A 26,834-nucleotide genomic window follows, 5' to 3' on the forward strand; every position below is an offset into this window, starting at 1 on the left:
GATGCTGGAGAGTGGCGATGCTTATGGCAGGCTGTGAGAACTGCCTGTTTTTGTCTTTATTGTTTCACTAGCATCCTGATTCTTGAGGCTTTTTCTGCTCTTGTGTTTTGCTGGCAGTAGAGTTAATGGCTTTCCGTGTTTTAGTGCCTTGTGTAGCCAAGTTTGGCATTTTGGATAATGCCACCTCTTGAAATGTCAGTGTTAGGAGCTCTTGGCACTTCAATCTTGGCACGGCTGAACCTCCTAATCACAGGAAGATACATTTGCATTGTCTGTAGGGCAGCTGAATGTTTTTAGTAATTAATTGTGTGGCTTAAAGAGAAATTTCAAGGTAAACCTCCAGTGCAGCTTAATTATATTTTTAAGTGAAATTTGATTTGCAGGGTGGTTTAAATTGGATCTGCCAATTTGGACTTCAGGAATGGCTTTATGCTTGCATAAATAACAGTGGTGTGTGTTTTTTTTTTTCTTTCAACAGAGGTTGCAGAACTTGAAGCTAACTTACCTTGTAAGTATAACATTTAATGGCATGCATTTTAAGAGGATAAGAACCATTGAATGGAATGTTTTGACTGAAGGATGAATGCTAATGGTAGTTGTTAACTCTGGGGAAAGCTGTGCAAAACTCTTGCCACTCGGGCTTGAACAGGTTTTCTTTGCTCCCTCTAAGGGGAGAGGTGGACCCTTGGTAGTGTCCTTAGGAAGCAGTATTGATCTTTAGGCTCTAGAATTCAATTGCTGGTGGAGTGGGAGCTTCCCTCATAAAACGCCCAAAAGGGACCCGGAACTGAAGAGTGCACTTACTGCCTTGCTCCTACTTTTCCTTCCTTCCCCCTTTTCAAAACAAGGGATGCTGGTTTAGAGGCAGAGCAAATAGCTCGGTTCTCAGGAAACATATTTGATCAACCTAGTGCGCTTTTACTTCACACGCAGGCTGTAACCTGATGTGTGTTAATAACTGAAAAATAGTTTCATGAAAGTTGTGGGGGTTCTTTTTGTTTGTTTGTTTTTTTTAAAAAAAGTGATCCATATTCTTTAAAAAGAAAAGGCAAGAAAATGGGGGTTTAGTCCTGGAATCTTACTTGCTATGTATGTTATGCTAAAAGCTGAAAATATTAATGGTCGCTTTAAAACAGACTTTTAAAAGCACAGAGTAAATGGCTTGTTGTTTCTAAAGCTGAGGGTTGATAGTTAAAAATCAAATACATGTTTTCTGCCCTCTTAACTATAGAAAGCCCAGTTCTGTAATGGACAGCAAAACCCAAAGCCCTTTTACAAAGGGGAGTGAAGTTCCCACTGCTCTGTGTTAGTTGCTAAGGGTGGGTGTTGACGGTGAAGCTGAGTTGCAGCTAAGCCTTTCCCTTCCAGTGTTGACCAGAGCAGCATCATTCAGTCATGGAATAGAGGCAAGCACAGGAAGTCATTGCCTGGCAAGCTCAGAGGTACATTCAGAGCCTGCTGCTCGCTCTACGTAACTTTCCGTGGTGCACGTTCCTGTTTGAGAGCAACTGAAGATGTTTCCCCTGCAGGGAGAGGCGTGAGCTGCTTCCAGCAGACCCAGGGCGTACGTGTGGGTAATGACTGCTGTGCATTCACACTGTCTTGCCCATATGCTTATCTTGGAAAGAAAAGCAGTGAGTACTCTCTCAGGTTATGCTGGCAGGTAGCTCATGATGCTTCTTGCTTTTCCCCATATAGGGGAAGCTTTGACTGTATTTTTTTTGCTCACCAGGTTAAACTTCTGATGAGCATTTTTTTGCTAATGATTCCAAATCCAGATCAATGCTCAGATCTCAAATATTTTTTTCGGTTCACAGACCACATGATGGGAGGAATTATAAGGGGGAGGAATACAGAACACAAGCAGCAAAAAGGGAGGGCAGGAACGGACATCACTTAACTCTTCTTTTCTGTATGCTCTTCTTTCTTAAAGGCAATTATAGAGATGTTACACAGCAGTTTTAACTTTTGTTAAACCTTTTGTCTAGACTCTTCAATAGGATAACAAACACCAGAGGCAGATGTATGGTGTCTGTAGTTAGTACAATCTGAATGAAGTACTGGGGTTTGTGTACAGTTCTAGTTATTTTTTCAGGGAAGTAGGGTCTGTATCTGTGATACTATTTAGTTCCTTGAAACAGAAAAAGAACAGCCAGCTTGATGGATTAAGAAGCTAAAGGCTGCATAATATGGGTGATAGTGTATCCATGGATATAGGTATCTTCTAGTGCCAGCTTGTCAGCTTGTCTCGGTCATAGTCAAGAAAGGCCAGTTTTGTGCATGGGAAGGCAATTCTGTGTCACCCGGTGTGAACAACAGGCTGTTATGCTGTGAACTTGCATCTGTTGTACTGAAACCACTGACTAATTCGGTTGGATTGATGTTTGACCCTTTTTTTCCCCCTCGCACTATTACTTCATTCTCACTATTCTCCTTAAATTTATCTAGTCTGAGAAACACAGTGTTTGGTTTGTAATGATGCTGCATAACCTTTGCTGTCAATGTGTGTAATTGGTTACACAGAAGGAACGTGTTCAATATGACAGCTGAATGGAGACTTCCCTGGCTTTTGGTAAAGCTGGTATCTCATCATATCTTACAGGTGTAAATAATCCTTTGTTAGCACAGGGCTGTGGGGATGTGACTTCTTGCAGACTGCAGTGTATGATCCAATGTTAAGGTACACATGCTACTATAAAAGAACCTGTAAGGAAGAGTTGTTCATTATATATGTTGTCACCTTAACACGTGGCTTGAATATGCACAGAAGACCAAATCCTTTGGCATTTTAAGGTCTTTGAAACAGGATGGTTTGCTGAAAGGAAATGAGCTTCTTCCTCCCAGCTCAAAGAAATGACATTCCATTACTGCGGGTGACCTCTAACGCTATAGGGAAGAGGTGCATCCCTACAGAGAGACAAAGTGTAGGAGGAAATCACTTGACTGGAAGGTTGGGATTAATCAGGGGGTGAATTTGAAGAGTATGAAAGATGATATCATTGCTTTCCTGAAAGTGGAAAAAAAATCTGTCTGATATAAATTATTCTTTTGCTTCGCAGGTACATGTAAAGTGAATTTTCCTGACCCTAACAAGCTGCATTACTTTCAGCTAACTGTAATCCCAGGTAATTTTTTTCTTAAATATGTTCCTTTAGTTTGTGTGTGTTGGTGTTCAGGAAACATAATTCCAAGAGTTTGCTCAATAATTCAATAAAATTTCTAGACAAAGAAAGACTGGCTGGTAATACAGTGATTTTATAGAGGCAACAAAGACTGGGCTGGATTTTGAAATGTAGATTCCAATAAAAATGCCATCAAAATTGAGCAGGTTTAGGAAATACTCAGGTCTTGTTTGATCACCTTGAAAACACTACTTTTCTCATGGTCAGTTTCAAACCACCTTGTTTTACGTGTTGAGAAAAATCTTGAACTAGAGAAATATTTGCATTACAGCCCCATTATGTTGCAGATATATTCTTGGGATCGATATCTCCCTGTCAGCTGGTTCTTGTAGGTGCTTATTGACAGCAGTTTGGATGCTCTGTGGCAGTCATCGTGGTGTCTTACCTAGATTTATGCTTAACTGGGTGATGGGAATCTTTCTGATAATCCAGTACCTTGAAGTCAAACTGGCACTAGATGTCACTGCTGCTGCTCGTTAGCCAAAATCAAGTAGCTTGTTCTCGGCAGCAGCAATCTTGGGTGGTCTTTGTTAACATGTCCATTCATGTGACTCCTTTTTGTGATGGAAAAATGAGTAAGACAGCCCTAGTCAGTGTAATCAAAAATAAATGCAAGTGCTATTCTGGTACTTCTAACCTCAGTCTGTGGAGGAGATGTATTCGTGTTTATGTGAGGAGTGTTGGCCTGCTTGCACTACGTCCTTCAGTTTATATGATGCTGCTTTATTATATTTTGGAGAGGAGCTGACTTCACAAAGATCATCGCTATGCAAGTTAGGGATGTCTTCAATGTGAAGCAGTGATAACTTCATGCTAAGGTGTCTAAATACTTAATCCTTTTTTTGTCTGTTAACTGCTGTGCAGTGAGGTGTTGCAGTAAGAAGACAATCATTGGGTGCAGAGCGTGTTTTTTGTTTGCTTCCGTGCTGGAATGATCGTGGGAATGAGATGATCTTAATTAACATTTTGTTACTCTAAATATAGCTGCACAGCTGAAGTCTCTGCAGTTGCAGCCTGACCGAAGTAAACATCTATTTTCAGCTGTGCATAATTCAGGTACAGAATCTGGTGATCATCTACAGTTTAGCACAGCTCTCTAAAGGCATAGTATAACATATACCAAGGAAATCTTTGTAGCTTTCTGATTCCCTTCACTACTGAGATTTTGCTTTATAATAGGTCTTAGTTTTCTCTGGGGTAGCAGAGGGGCAGCTGGCTAAGTGGTCGTCATGGGATTTTTCTGGGTCAGATAAGCCAAAATCTTTGCTTGAGGCAACTCTTCTGGTACTATCTAAACAAAGATGCAGGAATCTTGACAGTCTGAGTCTTACTCCAGTTTTCTTCCTCCTGCCTGGAACTGTCTCTTGCATTGAGGAGCTGAGTTACTGCTAGAAATGGCTTCGCAAATATCTCTGCAGCTTTCCAAGTGTGGAACAGGAGCTGGGCTCAGCGCAGCGGTGGGTGCCAGGGGGTATCTAAAGCTGCCTTGCAGTTCTCGCTGCTGGGACCTGTACAGTAGGTGTGTGTAAGGCAGGGCTGGTAGTCCTGCTGGCTCACTTCTTGGGGTTCTCAGTTTGCTTCTCTGCAGTTCCAGCGATTGCATCCTTCTAGGTCAGTTCTGTTACAGGGGTGCTGGTTATTTTATATGCATATTTTGTGTTTAGGTCCTCCTATATTCTGTTTAACGTTAGAGCTTGAGTTCTGTAACCACATTTTTTAAGGAATCTTACACCAAGACACTCTGCAAGTAGCTGGCTGTATCATGAAGGTACTGACTGAACACGTTTTTTAAGAGAGATGCCTTTTGCGGTCAGCGTTCAGCCCTCGTGTTATTGACAAAGCTTGTTCTCTGGCGCTTTGTTTTATGCAGTCATTTCCAGTGTGGCTGGTCTTGAAAGGACAGTGAAAGAAGCTTCTTTTAGGTTCTCTCAAAGACTAATTTACATAAGAAAATAAACTTTGCCTCCAAGCGGAAACACTTTCAGCTCCCTTGCTCTGCACTTGTCATAATAACCTTTCTTAGTAAGTGTTTAATGTCCCAGAATTATCCTGGTGACAGTGAGTTTTAAATAAAAATGAATTCGTAGACGATCTTGATCAGGGTGACTGCTTATTACACATAAAACTTGTCCTCAAGAAATTCCAATTTCTTTGTTACAGCTTTCTGCAGCATACCATGAGTGGATATGTGGTAGCATACGCTAGAAAATGGATGAGGCTTTAGATTTTACTGCCAGAATGGACAAACTGTGTTTTCCTGAGGCAGATACTGATGGCTTTAGCTGCTGTCTGAAGCTTATTTTCCTTTGGCCGATCGTTACGCCGTTGAAAAATGCCCTTATGCCACCACTTGCGTGTCTTATTTTTGTACCAGTACTATATTGGATCAACAGCTAGGAAGGAAAAGGAGGTAGATGCTTATAAGTAAGGCAGAGTCCTGCCTGCTGTACGGATATTTGGAGCACAAAATTGGAAGCTGAAATGAAAACCTGGTAATGACCTGGGGGGAAAAAAAAAAGCCGATGAGTTTAGGTAGCTTGCATATGAAGAAAACTAAGGCAATTTTCCTGCAGTTCCCAGTCAGCTGGAGTAGTTTGGGATTAGTGTTGTTAGTTCTGTTCTTCAGGGAATTAAGAGACCCTGTTTTCTGTTTTGCATGCCATAAAATGACAAGTGTTGGTGGGCATGGCTGAGCGTTCTGACCCTGCTGATTCAAGGAGCTGCTATCAAAAGCACATCCTTTGTGGCCTGTCCTAATTATCTTGTATTTTCTTTTAAAACGATAAGATAGTTTGGTTTAGTATTTTCACAGCACTCTTGCCCGTCAAACACCTTAGAAATGCAAACTAAGATTGGAGTCAGGTTGTTGAAAACTCAAGACTGAAGTGGGAGGGATGCTGCTCTCACACAGCTTGGAGACATAAGTTTAAAGCAGTAGGAGGAAAACTGGAGCTCAGACACATTCCCTTTCTGCAAAAATCTCGTAGGTGGCCAACTTATGTGCTAAGGCTATTTCATTTGATTGTTTTATTTATAGCACTTTCCTCGCTATTAACTCTACCAGAACTCGAGTTTTTCCCACCGCTGTTACATGCCTAAAAAATGGAGTCTTTGTCCCAGTCCATATGGGTATTGTGGGACCCGCTGAAGGAAACAACCACATGGGAGAATTATTTACTTGCCTGAGATGCCGTAAGATGACTTCATTGTGAAGGCTTATCTTGCTAATGCATGGCAAGATTTCTGGCTGGGTACTGAGGCCCTCCAGAGAGATGAATTTTTAATATAAATTTGAGTGGTAATGAGTAGTATGCTTTATTGTTGCTTCAGTGAAAAGATTTACAAGCATACAGGAAGAATTTTATAAAGAAAAGGGGGGGTGAGGAAAGATGCTTTACTCTTCTAATTTGTTAAATATGTCCTTGCTTATTTTGGAACAGAACCAGTAGCGTACCTAGTACGGTTTTTGGTTAGCACTGGCGTGGACTGATGCCAAGGCAAACCTGAAACATCAAATGAGTTGTGGTGCAAGGCAGTGCTAAGTATTGAATTGTCTTTGAGGGAGACTTGATCGTGGACAATGACCTGCAAGGTGAGGTACAATGTATAAAGTGCTTTAAGTCTTCCAGACATTTCTCAGCCTTATGTAGGAACACAGAAAAATAAATAGGAAAAAATGGAGTTAACACGTGAGGAATCACAGCCTGTGGAGGTGTTAATAGGCAGTTGGGAAGTGCTTGAGTTAATCTAAACCATGTTTTTGCTAAGGAAAAGGGGTGTTCTTTCACCTGCTGGCCCCCCTGCTTCTCTTCTGCTGACACTGGTGATAAATTAACCCCTCTGCATGCCAGTTCATCTCAGTAATCCTGCAGGAAACTCTGCACTCTTCTTTGCAGCGGTGGTTTCACACAGTGGGAGAGGCTCAGCTGGGTTTGTCCTCCCCAGCCGAACTTGCCTGACTTCATCCTGTACGTCGACACTGGGAGTTTCTTCCGTGGCTGGGTGGAAGTGGAGCTATCCTGAGCTAGGCCTCTTAGGTGGGGAAGAGCAGAAAACATGAACTGCTCAGCTTCTTCCCCCATCCCATGCTTTTCTTGAGCAATGTCAGAGTGATCTTGCAGTCAAGAACCCGCGTTAATGCTCCCGCGTGCCGCAGAGCCTGCGGGCCTGGAGTTCTTGGCCTGCAGAGGGACGTGGAGTGTGGCTTTTCTCTTGCTGCTTGACTAGCAGGAATCTGACAGCCTTTTGGCAAGCTCTCCTCCCTTGGAGCCATTTTTGAATGTTTCTTTTGGGCAATTGTATTACAGTGATGAATCATCAAGTCTGAGCATTTTCTTTGGCATAAGTCACATGTAGATGCACCTATTTCATGTTAGCAGGGGTGGAATATGAAAAACTGCTGAATACTTTGCTCCGAGCCCACAGAATCAAGGAACTAGTGAAATTAAGCCAAGGAAAATAACTTTCTGCTGCTGGACTTTGTCAGCAAGCTTGACAGTGTTGGCGGTTTCTCTACTTTGCTGTTCTGGCAGCAGGCTTCGCCCTGCGCAAATACACGTGGGTGTTTCATGGGATGTGCTCATATTGGGAAGTGGTAGCTTGATAAGTGCTTGTGAGCCAGAGGGCAGCACTGTGAAAAGCTTTGAGGTACATGGCTTGCATTCTAACAAGCACTGAATTCCTGTAATGCGTTGCTTGTTTTAGTACAATCACTGAGACACCAGAGATTACTTTGACTGTGGTTTTTACAAGGAACGGTGTCATACTTGGAAATAGTGAGGTTTCCTGGCACTTGGTTAAAAAGCTGTGATAATGTGGTAGATGGTGGATGGAGTGCAGTTAGCTTTGTCCTGTAGGGTAACTAGGTGGTGTTTGAGCTGTTTGAACTCCTAGGGGATATTGGACCACTTCCCTAATCATTCCTTCCTGGAACAGTCAGTGTCTTCCTTTGAGTGTTTTCCACATTTGACAGGGAGCAATTTCATTAAGAGGGTGTTGGTATAACTCACCTTCTACATCTCATTCTTCAGAAATGGATTGCTTTACTTATTTTTTATCTCCATATATTTGAAAACAAAAGATAAATGCTCTTATCTTGCTTTATTACCCCCATAAAAATCAGTGCATGTGCATTCACTTTCTGGTAAAGCGTAGCATGCCCAAGAAGACTGCTTAATAAATCAAACACTTCAAAATTGAATTGGAGTGGGAATGGAGGATGTATTTGAAAAGCCTATGTTCTGGACAGGCTGTTAAAGTGAGATTTGCAACGGTTAAGGCTTGCAGCTTTGCATGGCAGGGTTCGGTTGGAGGCAGCTGCAGACACTACTCTGTCGGTGGGGAAGACCAGCAGTGTTCTGTTCCCATATGCTCTGCCTATGCTGCTGTTGCAGTCCAAAATTTCTGATGCTGTTCGTGTGCTGAGCCTGTCTGGTCTACACAGGCTCCTGGGAGAAGCTGGACCATGGTGTAGTTCCTAGCAACTCTTTCGCTGCTCTGCAGGCACAGGTCTTAGAGTTGCTCATGTGGTGTGCAGTTGAGTCTCAGCATTGGCAGCATGAGCTTTTACTGGCTCACTTTCCACTACAGATGAGGGTTTGCATTATTTAACAGGGTGATGCCCTCTCCTCCTCAGTAGGTCAGCTGATAAGAGATTGCAGAGGAGCCAACTGCTCTCTTGTGATTATGGCAGAGTGTGCAAGTCTCTGGCTTGTGCTGACAGTGGTGAGATTGTAGCATGGAGTGAAACCTGAGGAAGTGGATGTGCAGCACTGGTTGGCAGGAGAAAACAGACGGTTGTGCTGAACCTGTGTAGGGTCTGGGAAGGCAGCAGGTCTAGAGCAATGGTAACCAGCCTCCCTGACCTTCACGCCTTCACTGTGGGTGTACTGTGTGATGCGAAGAGCTAGAGAACTTGAGGTAGTTTGAGTCTGAGCATTCCTCAGGTGTCCCAAACCCCCACTGTGGCCTGGGCACCTGTTTCCCTCAATGAAAAAAGCTCAATAATGGCAGTGCCAGACAAACACATTTCAGATCACTTGCAAGTGTTCCAGCTTCCAAGCGCAGCAGTCTCAAGAGCTGCAGCCTATTATCCTATTATATTATCTCTGCTTAAATGCAGCTAGATATTTTCAGATTACATATTTTAAAATTTAGCCATTTTAATAATTCAGTATTGAGTCGAAGGTTGACAGAGAGGCAGGTAGATTTTACTAACTGATCTATCATCCCAAGATAATTACAGTGAAAGAGCTAACTTGCTCTTTGATTGTAGTACACTCTGAAGCATGCTCTTACACGCCATTATTCCTACTAATCATGATATGATTGCTAGCATAAGTCTAGGAAGAAGTGCTAAATCCTACTCCAGGATTTAGCATGTGTTAGCAAGTGAAGGAGGTACCCAGCTCATTCCAAGGGTGGGTGCTGTGGTACTGCAAGCCGTGTGTCTGCTGTGGGCCAGAATTTTGTTCATGTAGACATGAGAAGTTCAGTCAAAGGTTCCTCTAGGTTGGTACTGCCTGGTACTCTGGTCAGGAAGGTGGTTTTGCCTGGCTGGGACTGGTGACTCTTCTGACTTCAATCAGCTTCTGCTGTAAAGGTTTTAGGATTGAGGGAAGACTTGATGTTCACACTCTTTGGACACAGCTAATGTTACGGTGTAACCAGGTTGAGTATTTCATGATAACCCTGTGCTGTTGTTTTATCTTTGTAATGACAGATATGTTGTATTATATAGCATACATCATTTTCTCTTAACTGTTTTTTGTTGTTCGTTCTTTGCTAGATGAGGGCTACTACCAAGGTGGAAAGTTTCAGTTTGAAATTGAAGTTCCTGATGCCTACAATATGGTGGTGAGTATTTGTCATTAATCTAGTAGTTGTTACTTTAGATTTCCTTTCCAGGTAATAGGACTTCAGAGGGAACTTGGCACTGAGATTAAGAAGAGATATTCTGTCTTTTATGAAAGTATCATGGAGTTGTAGAAAAATGTTGTTGGCTTGGAATTTTTTGGAGGACATCTAAACTTCTACTCAAAGCTGGGGTAGTGTTAAGTGGGATTTGGTTGCTCTAGGTCTGGCATTTCAAAATCTCTTAGGATGTAGATTCCACCAGCTCTCTGGGCTTCTGCCTCTTTATCACTGACATCCACGAAAAGCCTGATTCCATCTCCTCTATCACCTCCCATTAGGTAGCTGTAGACAGGGTGCCCACCTTCAGCCTTCTCTTCTCCGGGCTGAACAAATGCAGGCCCCTCAACTCTCCTTGTACTGCATGTGCTCCGGTCTCATACCCATCTTGGTGGCTGTCTGCTGGGCTCTCTCCAGTTTGCCAGTATATCTGGTACTGGAGACTTCAAAATGGGACACAATATTCCAGCTGCAGTATTGTGAGTCTCAGGGAGTGGGAATAATCATTCTCTGGCTGTTCTTTTGCAGTCCAGTGTTTGTAACCAAACAGCCTCGAGTCTTCTATTGCCTCAGTGATATTATTCCTTAAAGTAACAATCAGGATTTGCAGCTCTGGCAGAGGCTGTTCAGAAGCACAGGTGAGTCGGGGCTGAGAGTCTCTTGCCTAGGCTTCCACTCTCAGCTGTTCTCTCCTGTTAATTAGTCTTGAGACCTGCATTTAATGATTACTCTCACAAAAAATCTTATATCCAAGAGAAAGAATGAAATAGGTGAACAGAAAGGAAAAGGTTTTTTTCCTTTCGTTTCTCTGGGGCCTTCAAACTGGTGCTTATAGTTCTGATATTGGACTTAGGTGCTTAATCCCTTTGAGAGCATGTGGTGGAGGACGTGGAAAGCACAGATACAGTGACAAGTGGCCTCCTTTAGTGCACTCTGACAGTTCTACTGGTTGTCTCCCAGGCTGTTTAGTTAAGTATCTTTTAAAAATAACGATTTCGATGGTCATTAAGCAAACAGCTTTTCAGAGGACCTACAAATGATTGTGGTATCTTATTGGAGATGAATAGAAAGCTCCAGGCAGTTTGGCCTTTTCAAGCCTGAGAAATGTTGATATTTCATTATTGTACTTTACTAAAATTGCGGAATCTTGCAAGGTAGTGGAGGTGCAATTACAATAAAAATAACTTCAGACATTGTTTTCAGACTTCAGCTGTCAAAAGAACAAGATTGACTCCAAAAATGGAAAACAGTTGCGACATATCTGGTTCTCAGGAATTACACCTGCCGTTCTGTGTCCCAATAGCTTGAGGCACAAGGAAACCAGACTCATTTGAGTTGCAATATGTGCATTTAGGTATATGAGTTGCAGGAAGAAGGAACTCTCACTTGCTTTTAGTTTGAATGGTTTTGATAATTTTGCTTTTGTAACTTGTTTTCAATTCTTCTGCTTTCTGTTTTCTTACATTTGGTAGCTCAGAGCTCTTCTCCGAGAGGCTGAAGAACATGTAGGGGAGGATACTAGAGAAATGTGTCAGGGAAGACCTCTGGCTTTTGTGTTCAGATGCACCAGTCTTAAATTCAGCGTTGTATATGTGTAGTAGTTGCAGTCACAGCATTCTTTCTGTACAAATATGAAGGAGGTGAAGTGGTCTGGAATGTGATAGCTTGAATTCCCAGACTGTGCTTGGAGTATGGTGCATTAACACTGCTAGTGGGGTAGAAAGGTTATGTTTGAGATTGGTGGAGTTGGGTCTGCATTCCAGAAGATGCCTTCACAAGGCTGCTAATATTCCCTTATTTATAGTTGACGAATACGTGGGACATACTCTCTATCTTCTAAAAGGTTCATACTTGTAGAGGCCTATAGCACTTCAAAGAGCTCTGAATTTTCTTCATTCTGGTTTTGATAGTTGAGTTCTTTCATAGTAATAGTATTTGAGGATTATCTGCTCAAGCTATTGTTTTTGTGTTGAGTATCCTGGCTGTCTTTATTGATAATACTATCTAAAACACGTGCATGTACTTACAGTGTTCACATTATATGGTTGTGGTTGTGTTTAAGTTAGTTTTAACCTCACCAGAGAATTTCATACTACAATACAGGCCACTCTCACTTGCATGTGCCAGGTTATACACACTCTGTCAAGACATAGATGGTTGTTTAAGGTTGATTACATCCTTCTTCTAACTTGAGTGAATTGTGCTATCGCATACCTGCGAAACATGGCCTTCGGTATAAAGGGGGAAACACTGTTGTGGTCTCCACTGTCTATTTTGTTGCCTTCAGTAATAACAGTATAACCGCTGTGGAAACGCTGGGACAGGTGAACATACACAATATATACTCATTTTAACTTCTTAACTTTTTGTGTTTGAGTCAACTGTCTGAACTGTTTCTGGCTGCCCCTCACCCCCCCCCTCCCCCCCAGCTTGCAATGAGAAAGTTTGGAACACAGCTGCAGTATCAAAGCTGAAAAAAGACCTTGAATTTGGTGCAAGCACTCCCCAGCACCAACTTAAAAAAACCCCACCATATCAGTACTGTTTTCAGGGAAAATCCAAAAAACAGAGCTTCATACCAGCCACTGTGAAGAAAATTAACTGTCCTGACTAAATCCAGTGCAGATGTTCACCTAAACAATGCTGCTGTGGGAAAGCATTTGCTGTGTGTTAGCAGGAGAGCTGAATGTTAATTCTGATCTGGGTTTTTTTTTGATTCTCAATTGCTATAATTTAAAAAAAAAAAAATCTTCTAGTTTGTTATGGTTCCCTGCTCAGCACTGGCAGAAAATCTACAGCAAATGTTAATTAGATATTTTTAAATTCTGAACACCTCTTATTCAATACAAAAGTAAAAAAAGTTGCCTTTGTGCAATTTAGAAAAAGATGCAGTAGGTTGAATGTTGTTCAGGTTGTTAATGAAAATGTGTATGTTCACAAATACAGAGATAATTGTGCTGAAGCCAACTTGTGTGGTGTGTGGGTTTGTTTTTCTTTTTTTTTCTTGCCAGGCAGAATAAGAGTGAAACAAGTGATAGCAGTGTTTTTGATAGAGCTCTTCAGACCTGCCAAGTGCTCTTTTCCTGCACTCTGATGGGCTGCATTTCACTCTGTGCTTTACAGAAAGGCTGAAGGCAGGTGGGAGAGCTCACCATGGGCTTTCCTAAAGCTGTGTCTTTCCCAAAACCAAGAACTCTTCCGAGTGCTGCAGTCATGCATTGGCTAGTCCAACAATACTGCATTTTCCTTGTTGCTGATTTAATACTGTGATTGAGCACGTATTGGTGTTGATTGTGCTGAACCAAGCAAGAATTGACTGGAATGGACCTGATGGTATCTGGGCTGGAAGTGATCTCCCTTCCACGCTGCTGCTCTGCAAAGGCAACACCAAAGAAGTTGCATGCCCCAGTAGTCTTTGAGTTGGCTCAGTTAGTACGCTTGCTGCTGTCAGCTTAACGTTTTAATATTTGCTCTCTCTAGTCTTCCATTAAACTTCTTTCTGCCTGATTAAGGCAGGCCTGGGGCCTTTGTCTTTTTTTTCTTTTTCAGTGTGAAACTACTACAAATTTCTTAACACTCTAAGTTATTGCTTACTCTTTAAACTGCTATGTTAGAAATGAGGCCAGAATGAGGAATTCTGTTCATCCTGTTTCTGTGGCATGAGCAGTCAGGTGATACTTCCTGCGGCCCTAATAACGCGCTCACACTCCCGAGGACACAAGCATATAAACATGATCCTGAATGGAAAGGCCTCTGCTTTTGAGGGACAGTTGGAGTAAAAAAATAATCCCAAAAGGACTACTTCATAGAATCACAGAAGGGTTTGGGTTGGAAGGGCCCTCAAAGCCCATCCAGTTCCAACCCCCCTGCCATGGGCAGGGACCCCTTCCACTAGACCAGGTTGCTCCAAGCCTCATCCAGCCTGGCCTTGAACACTTCCAGGGATGGGGCATCCACAGCTTCTCTGGGCAACCTGTTCCAGTGCCTCACCACCCCCTCCGTGAAGAACTTCTTCCTGATACCTAATCTAAATCTCCCTGCTTTCAATTTAAACCCGTTACCCCTTGTCATGTCACTACAGGCCCTTGTAAAAAGTCCCTCCCAGCTTCCTTGTAGCCCCTTCAGGTATTGGAAGGCTGCAGTAAGGTCTCCCTGGAGCCTCTTCTCCAGACTGAAGAAGCCCAGTTCTCTCAGCCTTTCCTCACAGGAGAGGTACTCCAGCCCTCTGATCATCTTTGTGGCCCTATGTTCCATACATGCCCCAAAAATCCCTTCTAAATGGAATTTGTGCACCTTGGATCTGTTCCTTCTGTAAGTGCCGGGTTCAGGCTGGCTGCTGCTTTGGAGCCTTGGGAAAACCTGGCATTGTGTCTGCATAATCCTCTGCTCAGATCCCATCTCTTTCACACCCAAGACTTTCTTGATGATTTTTAATTTTATTGTTTTAGGGGCATGCCATAGTTGGGACCAGTAGGCTTGAGCTTTTGATGTGTTCTGGGCTCAGGGTAGTTCTTCCTGTAAATATTGTCCATATTCTGAGTAGGGAAAAAAAAAAAATCTTCCTGAGAGGCCTCTTTTCCTCTAAAGTTGGAGCTAATTTATGTGGAAAGATACAATAGAGAGAAAGGTTAGGGTATTGATATTCAACTTCCAAGTTGTTTTAGGGCTTTAAAAGTATTTAGAAGATCAGCACTTAATTTTGTCTGTTACCTGTTCTGAACTGCTTTTAAAAATTTCATTTTTAAAATGAAATGCTTCTTCTCTAACGATAACTGCAAAGGTGCTAAAAGAAATGTCAATATCTGCTAGTATATGAGGGCTACCTCCTGACCCCAACAAAGAACGTGGGATGTACATGCTCCACAGTTCAAAACACTTCATATTTCATGGTGTTTGGGAAGGGAAATGGCTGATCCCTGCTTGTATATCCATATGTGAACAAAACTGCCCTTAGTACATTGCATACTGTCCCACTGCACTGCGCTTTATATCCTTAGCAGGTGTAGAGTGAGGGAAAGACTCTGTAACAATTAGATTACTTAGCCCACAACCTGTGGACTGTTCTTCCTTGGTGGTGATGGGATACTGTGTCAGAGCAGAAAACAATTGGTACTGCTACAGATGTTGCAGAGGGATCAGGAGAAGAAAACTGGAGCAGGTTTAGGTAATTCTGTAGTCTCTTGTTAAACTACCAGGCCATTAGAAATACTAAAATATATTGGTAAACATGTCACTTGGTGTATTAAAGTATTAGTCTTGTTAGGAAACAGCCTGCACATTCATGAGCTTTTGGGTAAAGCAAACAGAAGTTTGTTAGTGTGTGTGCTTACAAAACCTGCCAGGAATGTTGCTGTCCACAGAAGCATCAGAGGAAGCTGTGAAACAGCAAGCGAAACATTTAACGATGTGCACAGCAAATGCCTTTAGCGCTACGTGCTGCTGCTTGACCCCTGTCTCTGCAGCATCTGCTCCCCAAGCGCTGCTTCTTTGGTTGACCAGCTGCCCAGAAATAGAGGACAGGGAGAGGCAGGCAAATGTTGTGGGTTGTTTTCTTTTTAAAAAAAACCCAAAATCCAATGACTGAGGGATTGATTTAAAAAAAAAAAAACAAAACAACAAAAAACCCCAAACCATTGCTGACAATAACAAAAACCGCACAAGCTCTCTTCTGCCTTGGGGTGCAGCTGATGAGATAACGGGTGCTACAAGACTGGGGACCTAGTGCTTTAAGGACTGGAACCTGATTAATAGTACAGATCTGGTTTGATGTTTGCATAAAACTTAACTGTCTGCCACTGCAGAGCCGCATTTGCAGCTCCCCCGGTTCTGATATACGGTGTTGTCAGACAGTCTTAGGGACTCTTGAGTTTACTGATATTTTTGACATGAGGTGCCTTAGGCAGTGGTCAAAAGCTGGAAATTTAATGGCAGAGTTGCTAATCTGGGCCCTTTCTTTTGGCCCATGTGTTAGTTGTGGAAAACCAGCACACAATTGAAAAGGATTTGGTTCCTGACAGATCAGATGTCACAACTGAGGGGGCTTCCATGTATGTCCATATGTGACGCTACTTTATACAGGTCTTGTATTGGAGCTGACGAAATGGGAATTGGGCTCATGCTCCATCATGCTTCCACATGAAGTTTTGAGGTGGTGCAGGGAAGTTCGGGGACCCAGGTGCACATGTTAGGCAGTTCTTGTGTTGAGGCCTGCTTCATACTGTAAGGCAGCTCCTCTTCCACTTGTTGAGCTGAGTAATCAATGGAAAGCACAGGGCAGCGTGGCTTTGTTTTGCTCGACTCGTTTCTCTGTACCATGTGCTTAGCTGTGTTCAGTTTCAGCTGATTTCAAAGTTCTTCAGGGACTGATAGGGGAGAGTGGCAAGAAACACCTTGGGGCTAGCTCGTAGCTTGGTCTCTGGAATCTGTATTCCTGTTACTACCCCTTGAGGAATTATGCTTTGTAGAAACTATAAAGAAAAACTGGAGTCGTAGTTGCAGGGCAGTTTGTAAGAATGCTTTGGGATTATCTGGAGTCTAGAGAAAATATTTCAAATAACATTGGTTGCCCATTTCTGCTGGAAACCCCATCCCTTAGGGGAATGGTCTGTGAAGTGAAAAACTACAGTCACAGGATAGATAAAATGTGTAGTAGTGCACCTGTCACATTAGTGATTGGCTTGCCAAATTGATCAAGATCTGAAACTGAGGTCTAAGTTTGTTTATGGATTAGTGCTTTACATCAAATCTCTCATTTGGTGACAATAATGGAGGGGAGAATATTGGCTGCTTTTAAAGAAATGAAACAACCTTGGTCTGCCAAACGTCTACCGAAACTGAAGTCAGTATTCATGTAGTTCTCAAATGCTTGCCACGCTCTCTTGTGCCATCTGTGCATGTTCTCAGGATGTTGAGGTGGACTGAGAATGGTCATGAAAGTCAGACAATTTCCACTATCAAAAGTATTGAGAGATCCTAAAAGATGGCTGGCTGCTTAGAAACAGAGACGAAAATCAATCCGGTCGTTGTTGTGACCCCCAGTTGAGGTGGGATCTACCTGTGCAGTTTTCGGCGTCTGAGGTGAAGGATGAGTTTGAGCAATGAAGTAGAGGGGGTTTGTAAGCTTTGTCGTGCCGACTGTTGCATATGTGACCTGGAAATGGTTGGAGATATTCAAGCGCAACGTCTCAAGGAAAACTTGTGTGGGTTTGTTAGGCTGAGGGCGACTCAAGGATGGCTTTGGATGAGCTCAAAGGAGAAGTTTGGTCTGAAGATGAATTTTATGATGGTGCTGCAGTTGTCCTGTCAATCTAAGAGAATAAGGAGAGAAAGAGAAAACCCTTTGTCTTACTGTCAGGAGTGGTTTTTTTTTTCTAATTTCTAGCAATGAACACCACTGCTGAAGGGGTAAAGGAATTCTTTTGTTTTCATGATAGGAAAAAATGAGGCATCAGTTAATTCAGTCTGAATGGCTCTGAGGATTTGGGGACTTTTTTAAAAAAGGATTGAGTTTTAGATAAAGCTTACTTTTTTTTTTTCCTACTTATCACTACAATTCCCAGCTTGAAGGTGCATATGGTAGAAATTTACTCTTTTATCTTAATCTACTGGCATGGAATAAATATTGCTGCTTTCCTTTTCTTGAGAACTAGACGTAATCTTTCAAAAAACCGTGAAGGTGTAGCTAATGAAAAGCTGTGCTGTTAGAAGACTACTTGGAAGGATATTTGCTTTAAAGGGAAGAAGTTCGGGGCTGTTTTCTGCATGCTGTTTCATTTTTAATAATGCTGTGATCCAGCACTGGCCCAGTCAGTGTCCCTGGAGTTACTGGGCAAACATGAAATGAGTGGAAAAAAGTCAACATCTACATTATAAACTGCGGATTTGTTGTGGTGATAGGTGTTTCTTTCCGTGCTGGACAGGTGTGTTATTGGTAGCTCAGTACCTTGCATGTTTCCTTATCTCTTCTCCGTGGAGTCATAGTTAAAAAGGTATTTTCCTAAGAAGATAATTGGGAAGTTGAGGGCAACGTGATGAGACACAACACATCACGCTGCTGTGCAAATACAGCTCTTTGAGCTATTTTGTCTCTGGCCCGCAGACTTCATGGGATGCTGAGGAGGAGAACAGCCCCACATCTATAATACGTGATTTAATTGAAGCTATGAAAGGTACTGGTCTGTGCTGATGTATTCCAGTACACTTGCTATAAGGAGTCATCGGCTTGACTGAAAGCTGCAAATCGTAATTTGGAGAGCATGGATGGAACAACGTGCTGTTGCTAAGCTACAGGAATTTTTATGACCCACTCTTTATTTACTTCACAAAACGAGAGCAAGCGAGACTGTATTTTAAGAATCTGTATTTCAAAACCCACTTTGGAATTCAGAAATCTGATCTTGCCTGAAAATAAGTTTGGCTTTTAATGTTGATGTCTTAAGTTCAGATATGACGCACCTTCTTGATGCTTCTTGTGATACTTCCTATTCAATTGTGAACAGGAAGGTCTGCATTTAGAAGAAGCTGTTCTTTTGACGTAATTATTACCGTTGCATCCTTTGCTGGTTTTTAACAAACCCCTGACTTGGATGAGCCTTGGGGGAAACCACTTAGTAGTTTTCCGGTTTAAATTATCTTACTGGTTACGTGGTAAGAAATGGAATGACGTGGATTGTTTTCTTCCCCTTGAAGTAGACAGAAGAGTAAGTTTTCTTCTTTAAAGTCATCTTTTTCTAAGAAAAAGCCTAATACCAGCCCAGCTTTTATAAAGAGAAACTAAAAGGGCAGAGAAAGCTCGTGTAGGTTCTATTGTCGGGGTCTTTAACGGTACAAACATGGGCTGTGAATATCAAATATATTTGCCTTTTTCAGTTCTGTGACTTGGAACAGCAATACAGTTTTATTTCAAAGGATAACATCGTTACTTGTTTTCTCTCCTGGCAGCCTCCAAAGGTAAAATGCTTGACAAGAATCTGGCATCCGAACATTACGGAGACGGGAGAAATCTGCCTGAGGTAGCAATAGCATTCTGCTTTTTTACCTTTCAGATTTTTCTGGGTGATAAAACATTGTATGTAATTTCCATGTCAGTATTTTCTACAACAGATTCTGTAGATCAGTGACATGTGACCCTTAGGAACTCAGAAGTCTACTGAAAGTATTGTTCTTGCTGTGTGTTAGAGACCATCTAGAGCCCAGTTATTCAGATTCAGACATAAAGCTTTGTTCTACTTCAGGTAAAAATGTAAACTCTAACCTGAAGGAAGCCTAGGTGTGTTGTGGTGGGTTTTTTTCCTCTTTGTATAAATAATCTTCAGGCCCTGAGAGGGCTTAAGGCTTTACTTGTTTAATGTCTGGATGTATTAAGTGCTTGAAAACCATTTATTTCAAAAAGGAAAGGAAAGTGTTCCTTTAAACTCTGACAGTAGCTATTCGATATTTGTCACTTGCTTATTTTAACATTTAGTATCCACTATAAGGCACATGTGTCCTTTATAACAAAACAGACTTGGGGGACTGTAAGTCAAAATACAATGCCCAAAAGCTTTACTTCACCGAAGCGACAGGCTTATGTTGCTGGGTGGTTTTGCTTGATGGTAAATGTTTCCTCTTTAAAATCAGTTTCTGAAACTTCGGGATGTCAGTGTTTCATCCTGAGTACCTGATGGTGAAATTGGCCAGAAACCAAACATAAACAGCATTGAGGAGCAGCACTGTCATTTTTCAAGTTAATGGGGCAGAAAAGAAAAAGTAGATGAAGCGGAAGCAGTGATTATAAGTGAGATTGAAAGCTGTTCTGAAAATCCAAAACAGTTGCCACCATGTATAGCAAATTGGTGCTTAAAAAAAAAAAAAAAGGCAGCTAAATTTTTCCTCTGGTTTTAAAAATCGTTTTAATGCTGTGTTCAAGGCCCTGGTGAAAAAAGTTTTCCTTGGGGTGGTCTGTCGCCCTTCCGGGCAGGTCAGGCTCATTGGCTGATAACATCTAAAGAGCTGATAGCGGGCTTTGGACCGCAGTGGTCTGCTCCGTGCTTCCGAGAGGCTGGTATCATCAAAGGCTGATAGAAACCAGCCTCGGGAGTCTGTAGTGTGTTCCTGGTGTTCCATAGCGCCAGGCTGCAGCAGGATTCCGGGCAGCGAGGGCTGGCATCCGTAGACTTCACCTCCCCTTGGGATTGAAGGATCTAAAAGCAGTGACAAACGTACTAAATCTTCTGAGATTATGTATAAATCTGGTTGTCCGCAGTTATTTGGAGCTGTGTGCTGGTGATACGGGAAGGTTGTTTTGGCAAATAACGTATTACTGCTTTTAGCAAATGTGCCAGACCTGTGGTGTTTCTCAGTGCCTCTAGGGCTCTGTGACATTCCATGCAGCTGAACTTGTCACTTGTCAGTAGGGAAGGCTGCTGGAAGGATCATGTTTTCACAGTTTAAATTCTACCAGAGTCCTTGTGGCTTAGGCAGTGGAGAAAGACTCTTGGAGTCAATTCGTGCAAGTAAATGAATGAAGAGTGGAGCTGTTTGGAACCAGGGAACAAGAAATACTGGGCACCAAATGTTAACTAAAAATTTTTAGCTACAGTGCAACATACTGAGGTTAAATAAAGCCTTCTCATATTCTTGAGGATAATTCACTGTTTCTTGTCTTTAAATGGTTTTAATTATAAAAGATGACTGTGGTGTTGGAACATCAAAATTCTACTTAGGGAAGTAATTTTTTTTTTAATCATTTGCATTGAAACACCAGCTTTATTTGATTGTCAGATACTTTAACATATCAAACCTTTGAAATGTCTTACCCTTTAGATAGAAAAACTAAAATAACTTAGATGGCTGTGCCTGTTATAATGGAGAATGTGCTCTATATATAGTACTGGCAATCAACTCACACAAGGCTCTCTACATTAAAATAGCTTTAGGTATTTTTAAAAGCAGAAAAAAATTCTTATCAGCATTTTTCCCAACTGCCTCTCACTAGATGCAAAACATCAAGATACTTAGAGAGGATATGCCTGCTTGTTACATACACCAGCAGACGACTTTCTTGACAACGTGTAATGCCTGTCACTCTCTCCCTCAGCTATTGATGTGATCTGTGCTGAAGGTGGTTTTTCTCCTACCTGACTGCATAAGGTTTTACAATAGTTTAATCACGCAGCAATTTCACTGCTTTTCTGCTACATTGGTGAGGTGGTCAGTCAGCAGTAGGTGGTGTTAGTTCGGGTTTGGCTGCTTCACGATGCACTGTTAAAGGGTGCTGAATGGAAAAGTCTTTGAGGAGTGATTAATTGTATCATCTAGTATAGCTCAGTGTTGCCATTTCAAAAGCTGATTACATTGATTGCTTGCCTCTGTTCCCCAGTGCTGTCCCCAGTCTCCCCAGCTGTGCCAGTGTGGAAACCAAAAGCTCTTAGACTTTCTCCACCAATTTCTCCACTGGCCCAGTGGCATCCAGAATGGTTGCACGGGTGGTGCCGAGTTGAGCGGGGAGGTGGGTAGCGTGTGGTGAGCAAGAGAATAACCCCCCGTAATGTGCCCCTGTCAACAGGGGGCTTCTGAAGTGGATTTACAACGGTTTGATTCAAACTTCCCTCGGATGATACTTTCTGTTGGCAAAAGGAAGGCAGGAGTTCTGTTGGAACTGATGCTTTATGTTGATAAATGTGTTCATCTGAGATCTTTACGTGAAGCAGATTTTCTCCTGGACTGATCTCCCTGTTACAGTAATTCGTGTCACTTAAGCTGTAAATCATATCAGCTGGAGTTTCAGAAAGCTTTATGCTTGTTAGAGCCGTGCGGTTCCCAGTTTAGTAGATGTTATTGCAAGGGTGTTTTTAGGATGCTGTGTATTTAAAAAATAAAAAATTCCTCAAAGCTTCTCTCCATGCAGGAATTACTCACAGAATGAGAAGGTATTTGTGGAAACAAAAGCTGAGCAGATGGCTGGTCACATCAGTGCCTGTTTTGGTTACTATAGCTTCAAAAATAGTGATTTTCACAGTCTTCCCATAGGAACTTGGATATGAGGATTTGAAATCATGTTCTGGGAGGCCTCATTAGATACAAATACCAGATGTTAAGGTGCAGTTATCAGTTCCATCCCCCTGTAACTGAGCACATGCTTAGCTTTTCTCAGACCCAGCTACAGCTGAAGACAAAGCAAAGGGAAATAGTGTTTTCCTGTCCTTCCCCGTTCCTGGTGAAGTACCCCATGTCACAAACCCCTGCTTGTGCCATGGCACTCCCTCTGCTGTCAGCCCTGCTGCTTCTTCCCCAAGGCATGCACTCACTCACCAGCTTTAGTACGCTTGAAATGCTGCAAAAATTGTACAGTTGGTTTACCACTCTCTTTACTTTTGCAAATTAATTCTCAAGTATCACAAGGGAAGCTTCTGAATGTTTATTCAGACTGATACTAGGTGAGTTTTCTGGCATTTCTGTATGAGACAGCAAAGTCCTGGCAATTTTAGAATAGTCACTTCAATTAAACAAATTTTTGAGCCTGTCAGGTGTCCTAAAACCTTGGTAGAACTGGTGGCTTTTGGTTTATCTGGCAGCTGGTCAAAGGCAGCCTCTTGAAGCATTGAGTGTGCGAGGAAAACTCCGCCTGTTGTGCCATTTGAGAAATTCCTAGTAGCCCAGCTTCCCTATGGCAGCAGGGCCCATGGATAACAGGTCTTTGAACAGAAGCTCCATGCAGATGGCTTGTTCATCCACTGAGCTATATATTTTATGTATTTCTACTCATTTGGGTGTTCAGTTTGCTGTTTGTGTGTATGGTGCTCTGACAGCAGGTCACCGTTCAGACCTCCCAGCCATCTGGCAGTTATATTTAGGTCATCCCCAAGGAAAGCACAAGATGCGGCTTCTCTAGACACCCTGTGCTGGGCAAGGGTTTTGATTAGGGGCCTAATGAACATTTCCAATCTGTAGGAAGCAAGAGGATGCTGCTCTAAAAATGAATTCTATCAACAAGTGAGAAATATGAGGTAAAGGTACACTTAACTACATTGCATTTCTGACAGAGCTTTGAGGGGTATGAGTGTCTTCTTTCAAATCCTGGCTGCTGATTTCCACAGCTGGGGATATGCTGAGAGAGAGCTCTGAGGCTTTGGGAACCTGGAAGGGTATTAATGAGGCTTAGCTGATATGCTCAGGCACTTTGAGCTTGATCAGTGGATATTCTTCTGCTTTTTTTGGTGTGTGTTAACTTACTCCTCACCCTCCAGTTCAGTCAGCTCTATGAAGAGATAAAGGGGAATATTGTAGCAAAGTTTTATGAGGAACAGATAGAAAGGAAACTAAAAAGTCCATTCTCTGCTCAAAACCTGAAAATCCTGGCTCTTGCCTGTTCAGCATTTTTGCTTTTACTTTTGTAATACGCACCAAAATTGCAGCCACAAGATGCTATTTTTAATGTTCTTGAAATTAGTTTTGAGCTGCACTAGTGGTAATGGCATATTTTATCTTTTTTAAAGGCACAGAAATGAGATTAGTGGCACAGTTAAGATGGAACAGGCTTGTCCAGTATGATCATCCTAGTGTCTCTACAGAGAACAAGGAGTAATGCTAGTTGTAGTGTATTTCCTTGGTTTAAAAACTCGGTGCATTCAATAAATAACTGTATGGATAGCCTGTATGGTCCAGTCATTTACTGTAGTTTAATCTGCTGTAGTTTAAACATGACTTAATACACGTCATCTGAAAGTTGGTAAAACCTAATAGTTGAGGATTATTTCACTTTACTACTGGAATGATGGGGTTAAAAACTGCTGCTGGCGGTGAATTTTTGTGCTTTGTTCCTTTGCTGTATGACTTTTCAGTTTCAGATTGCCTCTTAGCAGAGGAAGATGTGATTGTGAAATCATGCTTCAAGGAGTTTTACAGACTTCTCCTTTGTCATTTAGATTTTTTAGCTTTGTTCTCACAAATGTGAGAAAGACTTAAGCTCATTTCGCAATTATGCTATGTATTGTAGTCCATAATGAACTTTTTCTTCCTGTAAGTTGTCTGTTGTGATTTCCGGTTGGGGATATATGATGCTGTTTGCAATGTAGCTCACCTGCTGTAGGACCCTGCCACTGGGCGTGCTGTATCCGTGGAGCCTTGAGATGTGTCTGCTCACGTTATGGCTGTTGCAGAACCTACCTGAGCAGGCAGACCAAAATTATTTCACTTTCCTATCCCTGCCTCTAAGATGCTGAATTCCTTTCACAGAAGAGAGGGTGATAATTCTCTTTCTTGCTAATTAGATATCCCACCAAAAATACCCTTTTTTGGATTGTCTTGTGCCAGGTTTGGTGAGAAGGTGGGTCATTCTGTAAGCCTGTCCCATTCACCAGCGATGAACATGTTATAAACTAGAGCACACGTGCCTGTGCTCAGGGGAAAATCAAGGCTCAGTGTTGAGACTGTGTCTTAAGGATTTCTGTCACATTTATGTTGCTTGATGAAAATAACTTGGTGTTTTGACAAAGGGTGAGTTCAGATGGGGAGATGTGTAACGACACTAGAATGTAATTCTAGGAAGACATACCAATTCTTGTGCTTTAAAGTCCCAGTACCCTCGACATAGTGCAACAGGAAATTCTTACATTGCAATTACTACTTAAGTTCATAATGTTTTCTGAGATTTCTGACAAAGGTTCTTTAACTAGAAGTTGCACTGTGTAATATGTGTGTCTTTTTTCCAGTTTATTGAGAGAACATTCAATTGATGGCACTGGCTGGGCTCCAACTAGAACATTAAAGGTACTATTTCCTTTTAGATACGTGCATTGAACTAGATACATCTTTTAAAATACTTTTATGGGCTTGGAAAGAGACAGATAATGTGGCTTGCCCTGGAAAAAAAACTTGAGTTTTTTGTCTTGCAGCAAGTGTTGATGGCAATACTGAATCAACAAGTACAATGCTAACTGATTGTAGAAATGTCTGCTGGTTTTAGCATAGGTGCTCAAATACTGCTTTGACTGGTAAAAGGTTTTGTAGAATGGTATGACTGTAGGTCACCCTGAGAAATCGTGCTTGGTAAGGGTGGTCTGCTTTTTCTTTAGGCAGGCAACAAATAGAGCGTGGTGTGAGCAGGACTAACAGTAATCCATAACCCTTATTTCCATTGTATTAAAAAACTCTCTCCCCTAGTTTCTCTGAGTCAACTTGGAAATAGTGGAAGGCAAGTTGCATTTGAAAGAAATGCCATGTGGAGCATCAGAGTGTGTAGTTACTGCCCTTTCTTGAATTCTGTTTCATCCCCAGTGTTCGAAGCAGGGAGCAGCACATCTGCACTCAGGTGCTGCGTAAAGCAGGGTGCTCTTGGCTGCTGTAGTTCCTCCAGCAGGGAACTAACTGCCTCTGCCCTTTAACTTTGCCTCAAATGTCACTTTAGCCGAGTCACTAGAAATGTGTCATCTGGCCCCTGTCGCTGCAGAATGACTTTGGAGGTTGGTCACACCACAGATGGGCAGTGTTAGCAAACTCGTAGTTCCTGTGTGAAATACTCCTAGAGAAGCTGTCACAAAGACACGTGCTTCAGCGCAGTGACTGCTCTTGTCTCGCCGTGAGAAGCGGTCACTTGTCTGCTCACTGTTACATGACTTTGTGGCCAGAAGAGCCTCGCACAGCACTGAGCAATAATTTCCCTTTGCTTTTACCAGGAACCCTGCCAGAATGGGTTGTTAAAGAACATTAGCTACATTAGGTAGATAAAAAGTACATGTCAGGTGCTTGTTTCTTTTCAAAAGGCAAATTGAAAATGAGTTTTATCTAATACTTGATTTCCTTTTTGGCACTGTGAATGAGATCTGTGACTTTCTTCATCTGTAAAATCTCTTCACGAGCATCTGATGTTCTGGAAAGAGAAACAGAATCTGTGTGGTATTATGTGGGTTTTCTTAAACACTTTCCTTTTTTTTTTTTTCCCATCAGCTAGTATGGTTTTGTTTTGCACTTGTTTCTGTTTTCATATTCGGTTAAATCAAGAAACTGGGTAACTGGTTCTATTCCTGTCCCTATTTCATTCCCAGAGAAAGTTTTTTGGACAACAAGTTTTAGGCTTCAGCCATTAGAAAGTTAGTACACAGATGTTGCAACTGTACAAGAATGTACGTATTTTTATCTCCTCTCCTAGCTTTGTTCATGGTATCTATCTTACAGCGATTAAAATGCTGCTGCATTGTTAAGACTGGGGGTGGGAATAACTGCTGGCACAAGGTGTGCTTAACTTCCTGTACTCAGTGATGAGGAAGACATGTATTAATCTTTTCCATTTTATTCTTTGTCAGTTTGCTAATTGCATGTGATTAATTTCACAGAATGGTTTGGCTTGGAAGGGACCTTAAAGACCATCTAGTTCCAAGCCCCCTGCCATGGGCAGGGACACCTTCCACTAGACCAGGTTGCTCCAAGCCTCATCCAGCCTGGCCTTGAACACTTCCAGGGATGGGGCATCCATGGCTTCATGGGGCAACCTGTTTCAGGGCCTCACCACCCCCTCCAGGAAGAATTTCTTCCTGATATCCAATATAAACATCCCCACTTTCAATTTAAACCCGTTATGCCTTGTCCTGTCACTACAGGCTCTTGTAAAAAGTCCCTCTTCCCAGCTTTCTTGTAGCCCCTTCAGGCCCTGGAAGGTGCTATAAGGTCTCCCTGGAGCTTTCTCTTCCAGGCTGAACAAGCCCAACTCTCCCAGCCTGTCCCCATAACAGAGGTGCTCCAGCCCTTGGAGCATCTTTGTGGCCT

At 42.2% G+C, this 26,834-nt stretch overlaps 1 protein-coding gene across 1 annotated transcript in view; it reads left to right on the plus strand.

The window, feature by feature from the left end:
- UBE2F (ubiquitin-conjugating enzyme E2F (putative)) overlaps positions 1-26,834 on the plus strand; it is a 67,347-nt gene that overhangs the window by 8,528 nt on the left and 31,985 nt on the right. The window contains exons 2-6 of the mRNA XM_010149025.1: positions 479-508; positions 3,060-3,125; positions 9,970-10,037; positions 19,035-19,105; positions 24,785-24,842. Coding sequence (XP_010147327.1) covers positions 479-508; positions 3,060-3,125; positions 9,970-10,037; positions 19,035-19,105; positions 24,785-24,842 — 293 coding nt within the window. The remainder of the gene's footprint in view (positions 1-478; positions 509-3,059; positions 3,126-9,969; positions 10,038-19,034; positions 19,106-24,784; positions 24,843-26,834) is intronic.

Source organism: Eurypyga helias, unplaced genomic scaffold (genome assembly GCF_000690775.1).
Source record: "Eurypyga helias isolate BGI_N326 unplaced genomic scaffold, ASM69077v1 scaffold18433, whole genome shotgun sequence".
In the NCBI taxonomy this organism is placed as follows: Eukaryota; Metazoa; Chordata; class Aves; order Eurypygiformes; family Eurypygidae; genus Eurypyga; species Eurypyga helias.